Source organism: Phaeodactylum tricornutum, chromosome 11, assembly GCF_000150955.2.
Source record: "Phaeodactylum tricornutum CCAP 1055/1 chromosome 11, complete sequence".
Classification (NCBI taxonomy): Eukaryota; Bacillariophyta; class Bacillariophyceae; order Surirellales; family Neidiaceae; genus Phaeodactylum; species Phaeodactylum tricornutum.
In genome coordinates, this window is record NC_011679.1 from 286085 (window position 1) to 301574 (window position 15490).

Here is a 15490-nt window from a genome sequence, read left to right on the forward strand (position 1 = left end):
CCAAGGATTTGGACGAGGCTATTCGCAAGGCTACCCATTTCTACTCCATGTTGCAAACGAGCGACGGACATTTTTCGGGTGATTACGGTGGCCCGCACTTTCTCATGCCCGGGTTAATTGTTGTGTGGTACGTCATGGGACAGCCTTCTCTCATGCTTAATCCGGCACAAACTGCTTTGATGAAGCACTACTTGATTGTCCATCAACAAGCCGATGGCGGTTGGGGTACACACGTCGAATCACCCTCGACTATGTTTGGCACGACCTTATCTTACGTAGCTTTGCGGCTCCTGGGTATGGACGCCGAAGAACCGGTATGCCAAAGGGGTCGCGCCTTTATTCGTGAGCAGGGTGGAGCAGTCATGACTTCTTCGTGGGCCAAGCTGTACCTGTGCATCTTGGGATGCATGGAATGGGATGGTCATAATTCGGTCCCACCCGAGTTGTGGCTGCTCCCCAACTGGTTTCCTTTTCATCCCAGCCGCATGTGGTGTCACGCACGCATGGTTTATTTGCCGATGGGCTACGTCTACGGGGCGCGGCTCAAGTACGACAAGGCCGAGGAGGATCCCTTGGTGCAGGCTCTCCGCCGAGAGCTATACTGCGAACCTTACAATTCGATTGAATGGATGCAAACGCGGCACATGGTGGCGCCAATGGACAACTACTCCCCGGTGGCATGGATGATGAAGACGGTCCAGAACGGGTTGGCTCGGTACGAGACGTGGCCCATGCTCCAGCCGTTCAAAAACGACGTCCGCAAACTCGGGCTGGCCTTCTGTGTCGATTACATGGCAGCGGAAGATCTGCAAACCAACTTTATCGATATAGGGCCCGTCAATAAAGTGCTCAATATGCTCTCGGCCTTTCATCACGCAGGAAATGATTTGCATCATTCAACAGTGATGAACCACATGATTCGAGTTCAGGACTATTTATGGGTTGCCGAAGATGGCATGAAAATGAAGGGCTATAACGGCAGCCAATGCTGGGACACATCTTTTGCAATCCAGGCTGTATTTGAGGCTGGTTTACTGGATGACTTTCCGGAGCTTTCCAATAAAGTTTGGACGTACCTGGAGCGATGTCAGATTCTATCCACGGAGGTTTCACAGGCTTCTCCAGCTTTCAAGTACGAAGCGGCCTTGTATCGGCGAAAGTTTTACCGCCACATCTCGGAAGGCGGCTGGCCGTTTAGCACGAGTGCACACGGTTGGCCTATTTCGGATTGCACAGGGGAGGGACTAAAAGGAGTTTTGTGTATGCTCAAAGCAAAGTCTGTCAGGGAAGGGTTGGAGGATGGCAGTCTTCGCGAGATCAGTGAAGTTCGATTACAAAAAGCAGCCAACATACTTTTGTCGTATCAAAATGAAGATGGAGGCTTTCCTACCTACGAAAACAACCGTGGCTTTGGGTTTTACGAAAGCCTGAATCCTAGCGAAGTTTTTGGCGACATTATGATCGACTACTCCTATGTCGAGTGTAGTATGGCAAGCTTGACAGCTTTGGCCGATTTTCACGAAGATTATCCGGATCATCGTACTGAAGAGATTGTGCATGCTATTGAAAAAGGCCGTGATTTCCTGAAGGATTTGCAACGTGAGGACGGTTCGTGGTATGGCTCCTGGGCTTGTTGTTTGTAAGTGCACAGTAGAATGCATTATTTTGATTCGTTTATGATCGATCTGATGCTGACATATTTATTCGTTCCGTTTCCAGCTGCTACGGAAGTTGGTTTGGTATTGAAGGTCTTGTTAAGTGTGGTGAGCCTGTGTCTTCCGAGTTTATTGCTAAGGCTTGCAAATTCCTCTTGCAGCATCAACGTTCCAACGGAGGTTGGGGTGAAGACTTCACATCTTGCTATGACAAAGAGTACGCCGCTAATGGAATGGAAGCTTACGGAGACGATGGGAGTGGGGTCGTAAACACATCGTGGGCTTTGATGGCATTGTCTACAGCGAAATGCAACGATATTGAAGCCATCAAGCGAGGTGTCCAGTATTTAATGAAGCGGCAGTTACCGTGCGGAGACTGGCCCCAGGAAGGAGTCGCCGGTGTTTTCAACCGTGCGTGTGGAATAACATACACGGCATACCGAAATATATTTCCAATTTGGGCACTCGGACGATGCCGCGCTGTTTATGGAAGCGATCTGGATAAGTAGGCTACTAGCTAGACGACTTAATTTAACTGGTGTTGCCATCTGTGAGATGTTTCACGGTTGTTCTTTCTTTCTTTACGTACACAACTGACCGCGACAGCGAAGTATGATCGTTTCTAATCGCTCCGATGCGGCAGCCTTCCGTGCGTTCAGATTTCGTAGTTGCATTCGTGGGGGCACTCCTTGTTTCGTCAAGTCCACAAGCGAAACCGATGCCTTTTCGAGACGGAAAGCGGAGAGAGCCAAAGACAAATGGGAAATCTCATTCAATTCTTGAAACCGAGAACTGCTCAGATTTGTTTGAAACTGATTCGATGAAAGCGCTGGCAGAGGCGGCAGGCTTGAAAGCATTGTCAAAGTTGATGACGTCTTCCAGCGCGCGGCTTCACGAATGGCTTGTTGCAAAGCGGGTCTAAAAAGAGCGGCCTCTAGCACATACGCACTGCCTTGGCTATCATCTCCAAGGTTACGTTGAGAAGAACTCATGTCATTTACTGATGTTAAAGACCGTCGTGGTGTTCTGTTATTCACAGCTCCCCTCTTTGGTGATTTGAAATCTTTCAGAGCACGTATTTCATTCTCATATTCGTCGACCTGACGCTGTAAAACGTCCATCGCTTCCATTAACTGCAAGCAAACAAAAATTTGATTGCGTCAGAATGGCTTGGCCTACAAAACTTTCACCAACACCTCGAACACGTACCACTCTGTTTTCTTCTTTCATGCTACTGTACTCATCTACAGAGTTTAGGTCAGCTGTTTTCGCTTTTGACGGGCTGACATTCGACTTTGCTAAAAGTCTTTCCAATTCCGATAAGCGGGCGTTGAGCATTGCAACCTCCTTGGATCTTACGGAAATACTCTATTGAAAAAAGAAAAAAACAGATGAGTCGGTCTATGGAAGCGAAGTCTCTGTTGATAGCGCATTGACTGACCTTTTCCAAGTTCGCAGCTTTCGCGCTAGCGAGGGAGAGTTTGGGAACATCTGCCACAGCTTCGTCGAACTGAGTTTCGATGGCGCGTGTACGCAGCAAGAAGTTCACATCTTCATCGTCTCCGTCTTTACTTCGAACAGATCGGATAAGCGTCGTGAGACGGAACCAAGAGTCCTCCACCTCTGGTGACAATGCATGGAAACTTTCGTCGTCGTTTGGGTTAAGATTGGCCGACCGAAGGGATGATGAAATTTTAGTCAAATGACCTAGAGTACTGTCGCAAGCAGCCTGGCATTCTTCTAAGTGGCTGCCCTCTGAAGTAATCAAGCTCTGAACTTCTTTGATAATTTTGTCCGATGACTCGACCCAGTGGGACATGGAAGCAGATAAATCCGTCACCACTTCCGTATTGGTCACATCGACATTCGCAAGGCGAAGGCAAACGCTTCGCGCTTGGATTGAGACTTGTTCGAGTTTATTGTACAGTGAAGCGAGTGCCTGAGGAAGCACAATTGTATCACTCTGGTTGACGACGGTTGATAAAGCTGCGGCAGCCCCAATGCACGAGTATTTGGCGGTGGTCGCTTCTGTCAAAAGCTTCCATGCCGGCGGCATCCAGCCAACCGGAACGAGTGGGGTATCTTCTCGATCCATCTCGGTCTGGATGCTTTGTATTACCATATCCGCAGACTGGCGGAAGCCGGCTACATCTGACTGGTCCGGCGCCAGGGTGCCTTCTTCTTTGAGGGTTTTCAAGACAACTCCAAGTGAATTGTCAAGGTCAGCGACGCAATTTCCTAGAACAGAACCAAGCTCTACCGATGCGTTCTGCGACAGCAAGTCTGGCCATTGGCCAGCGGCTAGTAGACGCAACAAATAGGATGAAGCGTTCACAATCGAGTGAGCGAAATCAGTCTGGTGGATCATCGTAGCCACGTCTTGCTTCACCTCATCGGACAACTGCAACATGCCAGGAACGTAACCAGCGCGCACTTCATCTAATTCTCCCAATGCAGGTTTGATTACCTTCCTAAAAGAAGCGTCAATTCCTTCAAGCGTCCGGGATCCCTTGCCAATAACCTTAGATGTTAGCAGCTCGCCTTTCATAGCCGATAGTTCGGGTGCGACGACAGACGGAGGCAGTAATGACTCCAAACGACTTGATAGATTAAAATACAGCTGTCGATCAATCTTTTCAAAAACGGCCTGCGCCTCGCGTTTGCGCATCTCTGCGGCATCCGAAACCAACTGCGCTGCACGAGACAATGCCCTTTGGGACGAAACCATTAAATCGCTCTTCTCGCCTTCTCCACCCTGCTGCAGTTCTAGCAGCGCCTGTTTTTCCTGTTTGAGGGTATCCACAGTCGTACGATAGTTTGCAACCGATCGTCGAGAATCTTCTTCTCGACGTCGCTGCCTGTTGGGGAAAACAGTGGCGATGAAAAAAGAGTCAGAGTCTCATTTCCGACAGCGAAGGGATAGGGGACATTCACTCACATTTTGATGGCTTCCTCCAAGTTGCGAATAATGGTGTCGCGGCCTTCCAAATCGCGGTATAGGGCTTTAAGCTCGTCGTTCTGTACTTCTTCCATCTCAGCCGTCAATTCCGACGCTTCTTCCAGCTCCCGGATCGTTCCCTGCATGGCAATGTTGTCTTCTTCCAGCGCCAAAATACGGTCGCTCAAATCTTCCACCATGCTTTCAAAGGCGGCTCCTTCTTCTACCATGTCTTTCAAGTCATTAATTTCCTCATCGTTCTTTGACTTGGTCGCGCGCAAAGCTTCGATTTCTTCCATCAAAGATTTTCCTTCGAGTGCTTGCTTTTCCGCCGCGCGGAGGGTTTTGGTAATTTCCATCTTTTCCATGGTTGTCTGTTCGCGTAAACGGATCAAGGCCTCCCGAAGACGAGCATTTTGTGTTGCCAGAGCGTGCGCCTTGCGTTCGGCTTGCTCGTTGGCGTCAGCTTCCGCAGAGGTCTCGGCAGTTGCGACGGGGATACTGTCACCTTGCACGGCTCGTTCAGTGGCCGTCTGGGCATCTTCCAATTCCATCTTGAGTTCTTCGACTTCCATTTGGGCTGTTTCCGTATCCAACCTGTATTCTTCCAACTTGTCCTGCAAGGCTTCCTTTTCTTCCAACAATCCTTCCTTATCCAGCGTCAAGTCTTCAATCGTATTGTCTAATTCCTGTTTTTCCAATTCGAGTTGGGCCACTTTCCGTTTCCAGCCACTCACTTCCGTTTGCAGTTTGGCGCGTTCCTTAAAATGTGTGGCATCGGATGTATTACGCTGTGTGGTTTGTGCCGATTGAGTCTGTAGTGTGTGTTCCAGCGCCGTGGCTTGGGACCGGACTGCCGTCAACTGATCCACCGCGGTGGCGTGGGCGGACTTTTCCCGATCCAAGTCCGTCCGAATATTAGAGAGTTCCCGCAATGCGTTGTCTACCTGATCCTGTAAAGTATCCTTGTCGCGCTGTAAATGCAGAATTTGCTCCTGTACGGCGGGAGTTACCACTTCTCGAACGACGGGGTTAGTATTGGTGTCGGTCTGTGGAGCGGAGGCGGTCGCTTCGGCCGCTGCCGCGTTGGCGTTGGCCACGGCGATTTCCAGTTGCTCAATTTTGACTTGCGATGCTTGCGCTTGGTTTCGCATTGCATCGATTGTTTGTTGCAACCGCGTAGCTTCCGTCGTCTTTTGATCCAATTGAGCCTGAATCTGAGCAATTTGCGCCGTCCCGGCGTCCGACGCAATAGACCTATCCATCGGTCCGGTGGTGGAACTGGTCATCGCGGCGGGAGTGGCGTCCTCGTTCTTCTTTTCCTGCAGAGCGGCACGCCGCTGTCGCAATTCTTCCAATTTGCTCCGGGTCGATGCAGCGGTAGTCGGAGTCCGGTCGCGACGTGGAAGCGCGGACGCCCGCGGAGACGGTACCGAGTCGTTGTTTGCGGTAGGACTGCCGGTAGTGCTCGTGCTAGTAGGGCTAGTCGTTGGAGCGGTAGCGGAACGACGCGTGGGGGTCCGACGGAGGGGCGGGGTCGATGGATGCGGAGCGGGGGGTTTGGCGACACCGGCGAGTTCGCGCTTGAGACGCAATCGCTCCAATGCCGACAAGGGGCGCTTGGTGAGTGCTGCGTGTCGGACAAAGACACCGCACTGCGGCGGACAGACAAAGTAGGATCGACCCTGGACGGTTCCGTCGTTCTTGCCGAGACCGACGGCCGCTCCCGTCAAACGGACACCGACCCAATCGTCGCCGTCGCCAAAGTCGACGGGACCGAGGTAGGCGACGACACCTTCCAGTTGACGCGACTCGCGTGAGACGTGGACGGCATCGTCCAATTGGAAAGATGTCATGGATTGGAGCGGGACGATGAAATGGTCTCTATAGAACAACAGGAAGTGTCGAAAAAATAGCAACTCCGTCTTTCAGCAAGCACTCTACAGTTATCCAGGGTTGTACAACAATAGATAGGTAGATGGATGGATGGATGGATGGATCGATGGATCGATCGACAAACAGTATCTACCGCTCTCTCCTAAGGGATCGGTCGGTTTGGGTCGAGACCGTCTTGGTAGTGCGACGGCTCTCCCTGTCAACAGACCCCGACACTGTCCCGTTAGTAGGGCTGATATGATAGCCAAGGACAAGACCACGTCGATTCGAGGTCTGCTGGGATCGTCCGTTCGGTTGGATTGTTTCAAGTATTCTTTTAGGCAAAACGGTTGGGTGAACGAACGCCGGCAAGACAATGTCATTGCTACTTACAGTGTATGCCCAATAATGATCTACTCTCCACCCTAAGTGTTACTGCGTCTCACTCACCGGTGGATCGACTCGTCTACCGTGAATGTCGTGGTAGGGCTGTCGTTTCCAAGATCCATATGAACCTTTCTGTCTCGTCATGGTATTCTACGTTATAGTCTCGTTGCCTGCGGAATTTTGGAATGGAGCGCGCGTGCACGTTGCGCGCGCTGGGAATGTCTCTACTACTAGAGCATTCGCACTCGCACGGTCAACGGTCGACCGCTTTCGTGACTCGGTGCTCGGTTGCGCGTGTTGCGAAACTTGACGGGAACCACCGGCCGTGTCTTATCCAGTCATTGCCATATAAAGTCCCGGACATGGACTGTCAGTACAGCCGGCTAGAGAGTACAGCGGTTAGCTCTACCAGCTAGAGAGAAAGCTGTTTTCCTGGATTCTCTCCCGGGTACGAAGCGCGCGGGGGACAATGGGGCGAGACGTCGCCTTTCACTCCCGAGTGCTGTGCCGCTAGAGGAAGCCTCGTTCACTGTCAACGACTGGCAATTTCGGTACGAGTCGCCAAGAGTTGTTCTCACGAGACATTGTGAGTTCGAAGCAGTCTCTCGTCTCGTCTTGAATAGAGACAGAGACACCCATTGACACACAGGTAGAGAGGGGGAGGAATCTCAATCTCTCGTCCTTGCGGTTCGGTTCTTAGAGAAAGAGCCGTTGAAGCTGGGCATTGACTAAGTGCAAACGTATACGTATACGTGACGACACACCCGACGGGGTCATTGCGTGACAAACATCGACACCGGAAGGATTTCCTTTCCTTTCTAATACAGTCACGCCCCCTACTCACTCATACCACCGTCACCAAAGTAGCTTGCACGAAAAATGAACATTCATCGCCGTCGCGTCACGGACGGGCATTCCTTGATGAGCTCGGCCGACGAAGACAACAACGTTCACGACGACGACGACGATACTACTGGATATACGGACGATCCGGGCGACGAAGACTCCGTGTCACCGCGTGCGACACAGCGACGGAATCACGGAGGACACATCCAACGCACGTTCTCGTCCGACGACGCCGAAGGCTTCGACATGGGTGTCCAGCGTTCCCGCAGTCGACTAGGACTCACGTTGCGGGCCCGCAATCGCGGGCGCAGCAACAGCAACGAAAGTATCGATCGCCTTTCGCGTATCGACGGTACCGAACGCCGCGGCGGTTCCCGACGTCTCAAGAAGAAAAATTCGGGATCGGCGGGCACGGGATTGGGCGCGTCCTTTCATACGGGAGTGCCTTCTCCCCGACACGGAGGAGCCTCCTGGATCAAGTCGGCTTGGGTACGGACGACAGCCGTGACCGTGGTGGTCGTTTACTTGGCGGTGGTGGCGTACATGATGAAGACGGCCACTGACGGAAATTCGGCGGCCTCCAGTTACGGCGGACCCTCCTCTCCAGACTTTCTTCCCCTGTTGTCCATTACCGCACTGGAGCGTCACGTGACCGATCAGGATGAAACCAAAGCACGCCAAGCCTTTCGTTTGGAGCAACGCGACGCTCGCTTTGGCCGAAAGTACCGCACTACCCCCGCCAAGGACGGACCAGCCTCCGCGTCGATTGCCTCGCACGCCGTATACCACACCGTCGATCGACACGCACGGGATCCCCACCCCCGAGCCATCGGCAAGGAACCACGCGACGCCATGCGACCAGCCCGAATGGACGAATTGTGCGGCTTCTTCGCACAGAACGCTTCCGCAACGCATCCCGAGCAGTACGTCTTTCGCGACGCCCTCAACGAACATTCACGTGTCATCATTACCGGCATACTCAACCCGATTGGCTTCCATTTGGCCCTGGCACTCGAACAACGCTGCGGCGCCAACGTAATTACGGGATTTGACGCCGCCTTTCCCAATTCCGTCAAGAACCGACTCGCCATTCAGGACGAGATTGGTATTCTCACCTCCAAGGTTACCTCAATGGAACGTCCCATTATTAATTCCTTCCTCGGTTTGGATCCCAAAGTTAAGAATCCCGTCTGGCCTAGTCTGGCCGTCACGGGAGAATTGGACATTGCCAAATGGCGACCAACCCACATTGTGCATTTGAGTTCCTACGCACCCGAAGTTTTCCGCAACCAGGATGCCGAATGGCGCAACGATCAATCGCCGTACGTGCGGGACGACTACGACCCGCGATTGTACGCACTCCGGAACAATCTCGTACCGATGGAACAGCTCATGGCAACCACGGCCCTCGTGGCCAACAAACCATTACAACCGCACCTGACCTACGCCTCGTCCAACCTGATACACCGCAACACGGTAACGAAATCGCGCGACGACACTTGGCAAGCGCACGTGGCGCTTATGAATGAAGTATTGGCCGATACCTACTACCAGACACACGGTACCTTTTCGGTGGCCCTGCGACTACCCAACGCCGTGTACGGACCCCGCGGTCACACCGAATCCGACATCCACCGCATGGTGAATCGGGCCTTGCGCCACGAAACGCACGACGTTAACGCCACGGTGACCTGGACGTCCAACGATCTCGATATGGTGCACATGGACGACGTCGTGGATTCCATTATTGCAGCCATGCAATTCCGCGAAAGCAAACCCGTGGCCTTCGAGATCACGTCCGGACAATCAATACCACGCGAATCGGTCGAAGAAGCGATCGAGGGCATTCTGGCGGGGAATACCAAGGTGAAACTGGCCAAGTCGGCGCAGCCCGTCGATGATCCGGCACGAGATTTAACAAGGACCTTGTTGGGTTGGAAGCCAAAAGTTTCTCCGGAAAAGGGCTTGGTACGAACGGTGGCGTGGCACATGGATAAGGCCACTCCGTACGGACCACCTCCCCATAAGTCTCGCCGCGGTACGACGGGAGACGATTTACTCAAGTCTCATTCCATTGATACCTGTCGCGCAGCGGACACGGTTTGCAACTCCAACCGCGATACACTTCTCTGTGCATCGGAATGCAACATCAAAGATAAATGCGTTCCGTCCATTTTTGACAAGATTGTCTCGTTGGCGAGGGAGGTTACCGAAGACTGCGAGATTGTTTTGTACACACAAATGCTTGGGCGCAACGTTGACGATATTCGTTTGCAGGCTCACTATAACGAGAACGACGAGCCATCCATCTGCAATTTTGCCTTTGTTTCCAGCGGTAGCAACCTAGTAGATTCGGTAATCCGCAAGGTGCCGAGCACGGAACTAGTGCGGCTCGGGGTCGTGCCGAATCCCGATGATGCCGACAAACCGGGTGGCACGCGCGCCTTGGAACTTCGCAAACTCAACGGACGCCTCTTGTACCGTGGATGGATCTTGCTTTGGGTGGAAGATGCGCCATTTCCGCTGCCCAACTCGGACTCGTTTTTATTGAAACTAGCACCGGGGCGTTTCTTTTCCAGGGACGTGAAGTTTGCCATGTATTTGGATCCCAGCTTTCCAGCCATGCCGACCGCGGAAGACGTTGGTTTTCTGGTAAGTCAAATGCACCGCCGTTCGTGGGAACAGCGCACTGTCAAACGAAAAACCCGCCCCAAAGCCAAATTCCGATTACCTCCTGAGCCGGAACGAAAAGCAGTTATGTTGGTTCCACAACTCAAGTATCAAGCTTCCAAAGATGACGAACCATTCTCTTCAGATACGGTGGTTCCCCTCACGCAAGCAGTCAAGTTCATGCGCTTTGAAAAGGGAGAGAATCCGGACTCTGCGGAGTCCGAAATGCTGCAGATTTATCGCGAATTTTTACTGCGCGTGCAGACGTTTACTAATCGCGGAGATTTTTTGAAGTCGCCAAACGAACCGGTTTACTTTTTCGAAATGCATCACTGGGCTCGAACGCAATGGATCATGCACGATCTGCATTTGGGAGAAGCGAAGGATCTGCGTTGCGATTGGTATCAAGAAACGGTGCAGTGGGAGATGAATTTAGACCAACTCTCTTTTGCTCATGTGATGGAAAGGCGAGAACTTGAAAGGCGCATGGCACATAAAGAAGTTGACGATATACAGATGCGCATCTATAACGAGAAACGGGACATGTTGAGATTGCTCTCGGACGCACACGAATGGCATCCGCTACAGACGGAGCAAAACAAACTGTGTCCAACCAATTTTGATTTGGAAGCAATGCCGTATGATAAATCCCATTCCATTGCCCGCCTACCGACGCAAACGTTGCCCCCCGAGCTGGATCATGTACCTACTCCCCTTTTCGCTCGCATCATTTCGGATCGGATCATGGCGCTCTCGCGAAAAGGCTGGAACAAGGAAAGAAAAGCCCACCGAGCCGCAGCAGCAGCAGCACATCACCATGGGAATAAGAAAATTTAATGGAAAATTTATCATACGTGTCGCTATGGCTGCATTTGCACAACTCCTATTATCTTCTTCCATCTCTAACGAAGAAAATATTTGCCCCAAACCAGAATATTAAGAATCTAGGCAAAGGCTTCATTTTTGAAGAACGTTCCCGATAGCTCCGACAACACATATAAGTTCATCTACACAATGAGCACCATCGATAGACGGCGACGTTTGCCGTGCGATTCTCTAACAAAAATATACAATACAAGTGGTACTTGCTTGTATATTGTGAGCATTGTTGTCTTTCCTTAAGATATGTCGAAGCGGTTTTCACCGGCATTTTAAGACGATTCGCCGTAGTCTTGAATGGCATGGATGACTCTATCGGGCGCTTGGACAAGTTCAATCAAAACGCCATTACCGGAAATGGGGGCTGCGTCATTGCCCTTGGGGTGAATGAAGGCCACGTCGTGACCGGCAGCTCCTCGTCGGATGCCGCCTGGTGTAAAGCGGACACCCTCGCTCGTCATCCATTCTACGGCTTTTGGCAAATGGTCTACCCATAAGCCAATATGATTTAGAGGAGGAATATGAACCTTTATTGTTCAGCAAGATAAGAAAACGAAATACAGAGACAGTGTTCCACAATAGAGGAGAAGACTACGTGGGCCTACCTTTGGCGACTTCTCAGGATCAATCGGTGTCATCAAGTCAACTTCGACCGCAAAGGGCGCTGGTCCAACTTGAACGATATCTTCTTCAACATTCTCGCTTTCGATGCGAACGGAAGACTCTGCTTTTAAGCCAAAGATACCTTTCCACAATGCGTGCAGCGGCTCTCTGTCCACGGCCCCGATAGCAACCTGTTGGACGCCGAGAATACGAAAAGGTCTTTCTTTCTGCGCCGCAAAAAAGCGAATGCTAGGCTGTACCGGTAAGCGGCGTATAAATGGAAGAGCGGAGCGAGAGGCTGCAAACATGACACCAGTTTTAGTCCTGTTGAAACTTTGGATTGTGACCAGCGAGAGAGAACTTCGAGATGGGCGGCGTTTAACAAGTTAGGGGGTGTCGTGAAATGACCGTCAGTCATGTGTCCGTACTTCGGACTGATAAAGGAACAAACGGACGAAACGTCTAACTGACGTTGGGTGGAAAATATATGTATTCATGTGATGAGAATTATCTGTTTAGGAAAGCAAGACTATGTGCGATGAAGCAAGCGAAGTTCAAATATGATTAATTGGAACAAGAGCAAATGTTGGCGAGAATGAGCGGTTGAAATGAGCGAAGTCAATCGTGTGAAAAACACATTAGAAAATAGGTTTAAACCCCACAATAAGAACAAGAGTTTGGAAGGAAGTTGACTAACTGTTATCCTACGTAGAGTGAGCAGAGAGGGTCGAGATTTCAACAAGGGGGAGGGGGGGCGGGCCGGCCGGCCGTTCAAGGGCCAGAGTTCGGATCTGTTTCTCAGGTCACACCTTAACTGTCGGCTTGGAGGCTTCTTTTTTCCCAAACTCACAGTGAATCATGTAAAACAATTTTGAAATAGTTAGGTAATTCCCACTGAGGAGACTTCACCATTCAGGTTTTCACAGTCATCTGTTATTACTTCCAGTATTCGTCTCTGCTCCTACAGACAAGCACCACAACATGCGTGTACCAAAGACACTTCGATTCCTATGGAATATTAAATCCGGAGGACCAGTGGACGATACTGTAAGAAGCTACTATTTACAAGGGAAGTCCAGGTTTAGGCTATCGTAGTTTTCGCGGGCAAATATTCTTATTACATCACACTCATAGAGTCCCTCTAGTAGCGGAATGCACCCCTCAATGTTGTTATACTTTGGTGTTGACAAATGTGTCAGATTGGCTCAGTAAATAGTTCTGCAATAGATTTGCCTGCTGCGGAGATAAACTTCAAAGATGTCCCAAAAAAAGAAATGTTGAGAAGCAGGTTCACTTACCTCGGCCGTTTTCATCAAAACCTTGCAGCTTGCAACAATTCTCCGGGGCGACAAAATCATTCTTGCGTCATAAACTCTTTGTCAGGCGTGAGCCTGGCTCGTTTTTGCCTACGTTCAGCCTCCAACTCTTCCACCGAAAACCCGCTGCGACCCGCTTTGAGACCCCCGCTGAGCAATCCGAGAGGATTGGGCTCGTCATTTTCCGGCAGAAAGCAGTCGTTGCGTAGCGACAGTCGTTCGCGCTTGCCTTTCTTGGGACGCACGTTGCTGCCGGGTCCAAGCACGCGCTTCGTGGTAAACCCGGGTGGTGGTTTCGGCCAAGATTGTGGGCGTTCGAGCAAAATATCCATCGAAGTGGCGGTGCGCATCAAAAGTCGCGCCGTTGTACCCTTGCGCCCGAAGCGATCGTTTGATACTTTGCGCAAAAGACTTTTCCCAAAACGCCAATTCATGTTGCCTAAATCAGGCGGTGTCCCGCCCGATTGTATTGTTTCCGGAGCCGGTGTTGGTAGCTCTTGCGACATGTTTTCTAGAGCCCGAGTAGCCGAGTAGGCATCCTCGAAGCAAACGTTGCAGGAAAGGTCTCCCAGCCATTCAATGTAGGAGGGACCGTAAATGGAAAAGTGAGCCATAATATCGTTCGTACGAATTTGCTTGAACGCGGCCCAATCGATGCTGAAAATGTGAATCTTTGCCGAAATTAGCGTGACTGGATCTTCATCCATAGAGAACTCGTTCTTAGGTTCGTCGAAACTAGAATCCGGTGGAGGATTCTTCCAGAACAACGTCGGCGGGTCGGTCCGCTGGCTTCGCACGAATCCTTCATTATCCCAGGCTTGTATAATTGGCAAAACTTGAGTCTCAATAATTGACGATATTTCACCCTCTCCCGTGGCACTACCGGTGGAGACCTCTCCGGCTACAGTACCAAATCGCTTCTGACGGGCTTCTTGTTTAGCCTTTTCCACCGGATCCGACAAATCCATGCCGGTAATGAAGCCTTGCTTAGGATTGGCACGTAAACGACGGGCTTGGGACCAAGGAACAAAAGCGTCCGGGGCCGGCTCCTGATAGGGGATTCCAAATTTGCTAGCTCGGGCCCGGGCCTTGGTACACTCTTGCTGATATTCGTCCATTAAAGCTTTGGTTTCGGCATCCATTTCGTCCCGCCCAAGCTGTATCATGGAAACGTCCTTGGCAGTGATTAAGGATGCTAGGCGCGTGCGGAGCGAGTCGGGGATGGTGGTCACACAGAGACCACGTAGTTTCAATGGACTCGGCGCTTGTCGATCGCCAGTGGAGGCATTGCCGAATCCAACGTAGTGCACCGCGTGTTCCTCCGAAGAGGGCGCATCTTGCCGGGCGAGATCGTCCAAAATAGCAACAAGCTGCTGCCCGGGTACACTACCCACTCCAACATATAGCTTTTCTTCAGACAAACAGATCCAGTACGAAGTCCAAGCCTTTTCTTGGCACACACGTCCGGGAAGGGTGACGGACAGCGATTCGTCCCGTGACGATTTGCGTTGTACGGTTGTGACAGTGTTGCCCTGATGACCGAAAAAGACTTCGTAGCTGTGTTTCATAACAAAGGACGGCTTCGGCGATAACACCACGGCTAGACTTTCTCGAGCCATTCCCTGAAAGAGCACGAGAGCGTTGTCCGGTGTTGGCGAGCGCAAGGTTTCGTGAAAGGCTTCCGCATTCCAGCGCGGACCTGCTTTGTTCGATCGACCCATCATACGCATGGGCTGTATCCGAATCGTAGCAAGCTCTGGAGACGACACACACGGCAAGTGACTCTCGTCATGCTCGGAGCCTTCTGCCGATACCCACTTTTCGTGGGGATCGTCGGGAACGATCAGCGTACGGTTGCTGGCAAACGGACAAGCGCTTACGCCGGGATACTCTTGTTCACGAACCATTGCTGTCTTTCCACACGTAGCCCTGAAAACCGTTAACAAAAGTCTAGACAAGTTCTACGAATGTGATGAACTTGAAGAATGGAGAGTGAAAGCCCAACCGTACTCACAGAAGTAAAGACTATCTTTCAGGCATTGCTTATCCTGTAAACAAAGTGTAGTATCCTCTCACAGTCAGAAGATTTTGGAAAACAAAGCTCACAGTCATTCACGTCCGGCGAGAAAATCACAATCAGCGACCCGGCGCAATGGAACGAGGATGTACAGACAGACAAGAGTAGGATGTCAGATTTTCGGACATGTCACGTCCTTAGGTAAAATAGCAGACGCATAGCAGACGCCAATGTACGACACCATCAAAGGAAAGACAGAATGGAGAAAAAGAACACAGGTTCATTCACTTTTATTCTTTCATTC

At 51.2% G+C, this 15490-nt stretch overlaps 5 protein-coding genes across 5 annotated transcripts; 2 read left to right on the plus strand and 3 right to left on the minus strand.

Moving 5' to 3' along the window:
• Window positions 1–8: 8 nt before the first annotated feature.
• Window positions 9–2164, plus strand: PHATR_645 (acetyl-coenzyme A synthetase; the record flags this gene model as incomplete). Its single annotated transcript, XM_002185642.1, has 2 exons — window positions 9–1639; window positions 1720–2134. Coding segments are annotated over 2 exons (2046 nt in total), but the record flags the coding sequence as incomplete, so codon positions are not given.
• Window positions 2162–6449, minus strand: PHATR_46726 (predicted protein; the record flags this gene model as incomplete). Its single annotated transcript, XM_002185819.1, has 4 exons — window positions 2162–2788; window positions 2865–3023; window positions 3097–4513; window positions 4594–6449. The coding sequence occupies 4 exons, from the start codon at window positions 6447–6449 to the stop codon at window positions 2237–2239; spliced, it is 3984 nt and encodes a 1327-aa protein (XP_002185855.1). The 3' UTR covers window positions 2162–2236.
• A 1285-nt stretch (window positions 6450–7734) lies between these two features.
• Window positions 7735–11230, plus strand: PHATR_46727 (predicted protein; the record flags this gene model as incomplete). Its single annotated transcript, XM_002185643.1, has 1 exon — window positions 7735–11230. One exon carries the CDS (start codon window positions 7735–7737, stop codon window positions 11206–11208), a length of 3474 nt encoding a protein of 1157 aa, XP_002185679.1. The 3' UTR covers window positions 11209–11230.
• A 240-nt stretch (window positions 11231–11470) lies between these two features.
• PHATR_46728 (predicted protein) lies at window positions 11471–12180 on the minus strand. The gene is made up of 2 exons (XM_002185820.1): window positions 11856–12180; window positions 11471–11777 (listed from the first exon to the last, which is right to left on the minus strand). The coding sequence occupies exons 1-2, from the start codon at window positions 12159–12161 to the stop codon at window positions 11523–11525; spliced, it is 561 nt and encodes a 186-aa protein (XP_002185856.1). The 5' UTR covers window positions 12162–12180; the 3' UTR covers window positions 11471–11522.
• A 775-nt stretch (window positions 12181–12955) lies between these two features.
• PHATR_46729 (predicted protein) lies at window positions 12956–15217 on the minus strand. Its single transcript, XM_002185821.1, has one exon. The coding sequence runs from the start codon at window positions 15074–15076 to the stop codon at window positions 13208–13210; it is 1869 nt and encodes a 622-aa protein (XP_002185857.1). The 5' UTR covers window positions 15077–15217; the 3' UTR covers window positions 12956–13207.
• Window positions 15218–15490: the final 273 nt, after the last annotated feature.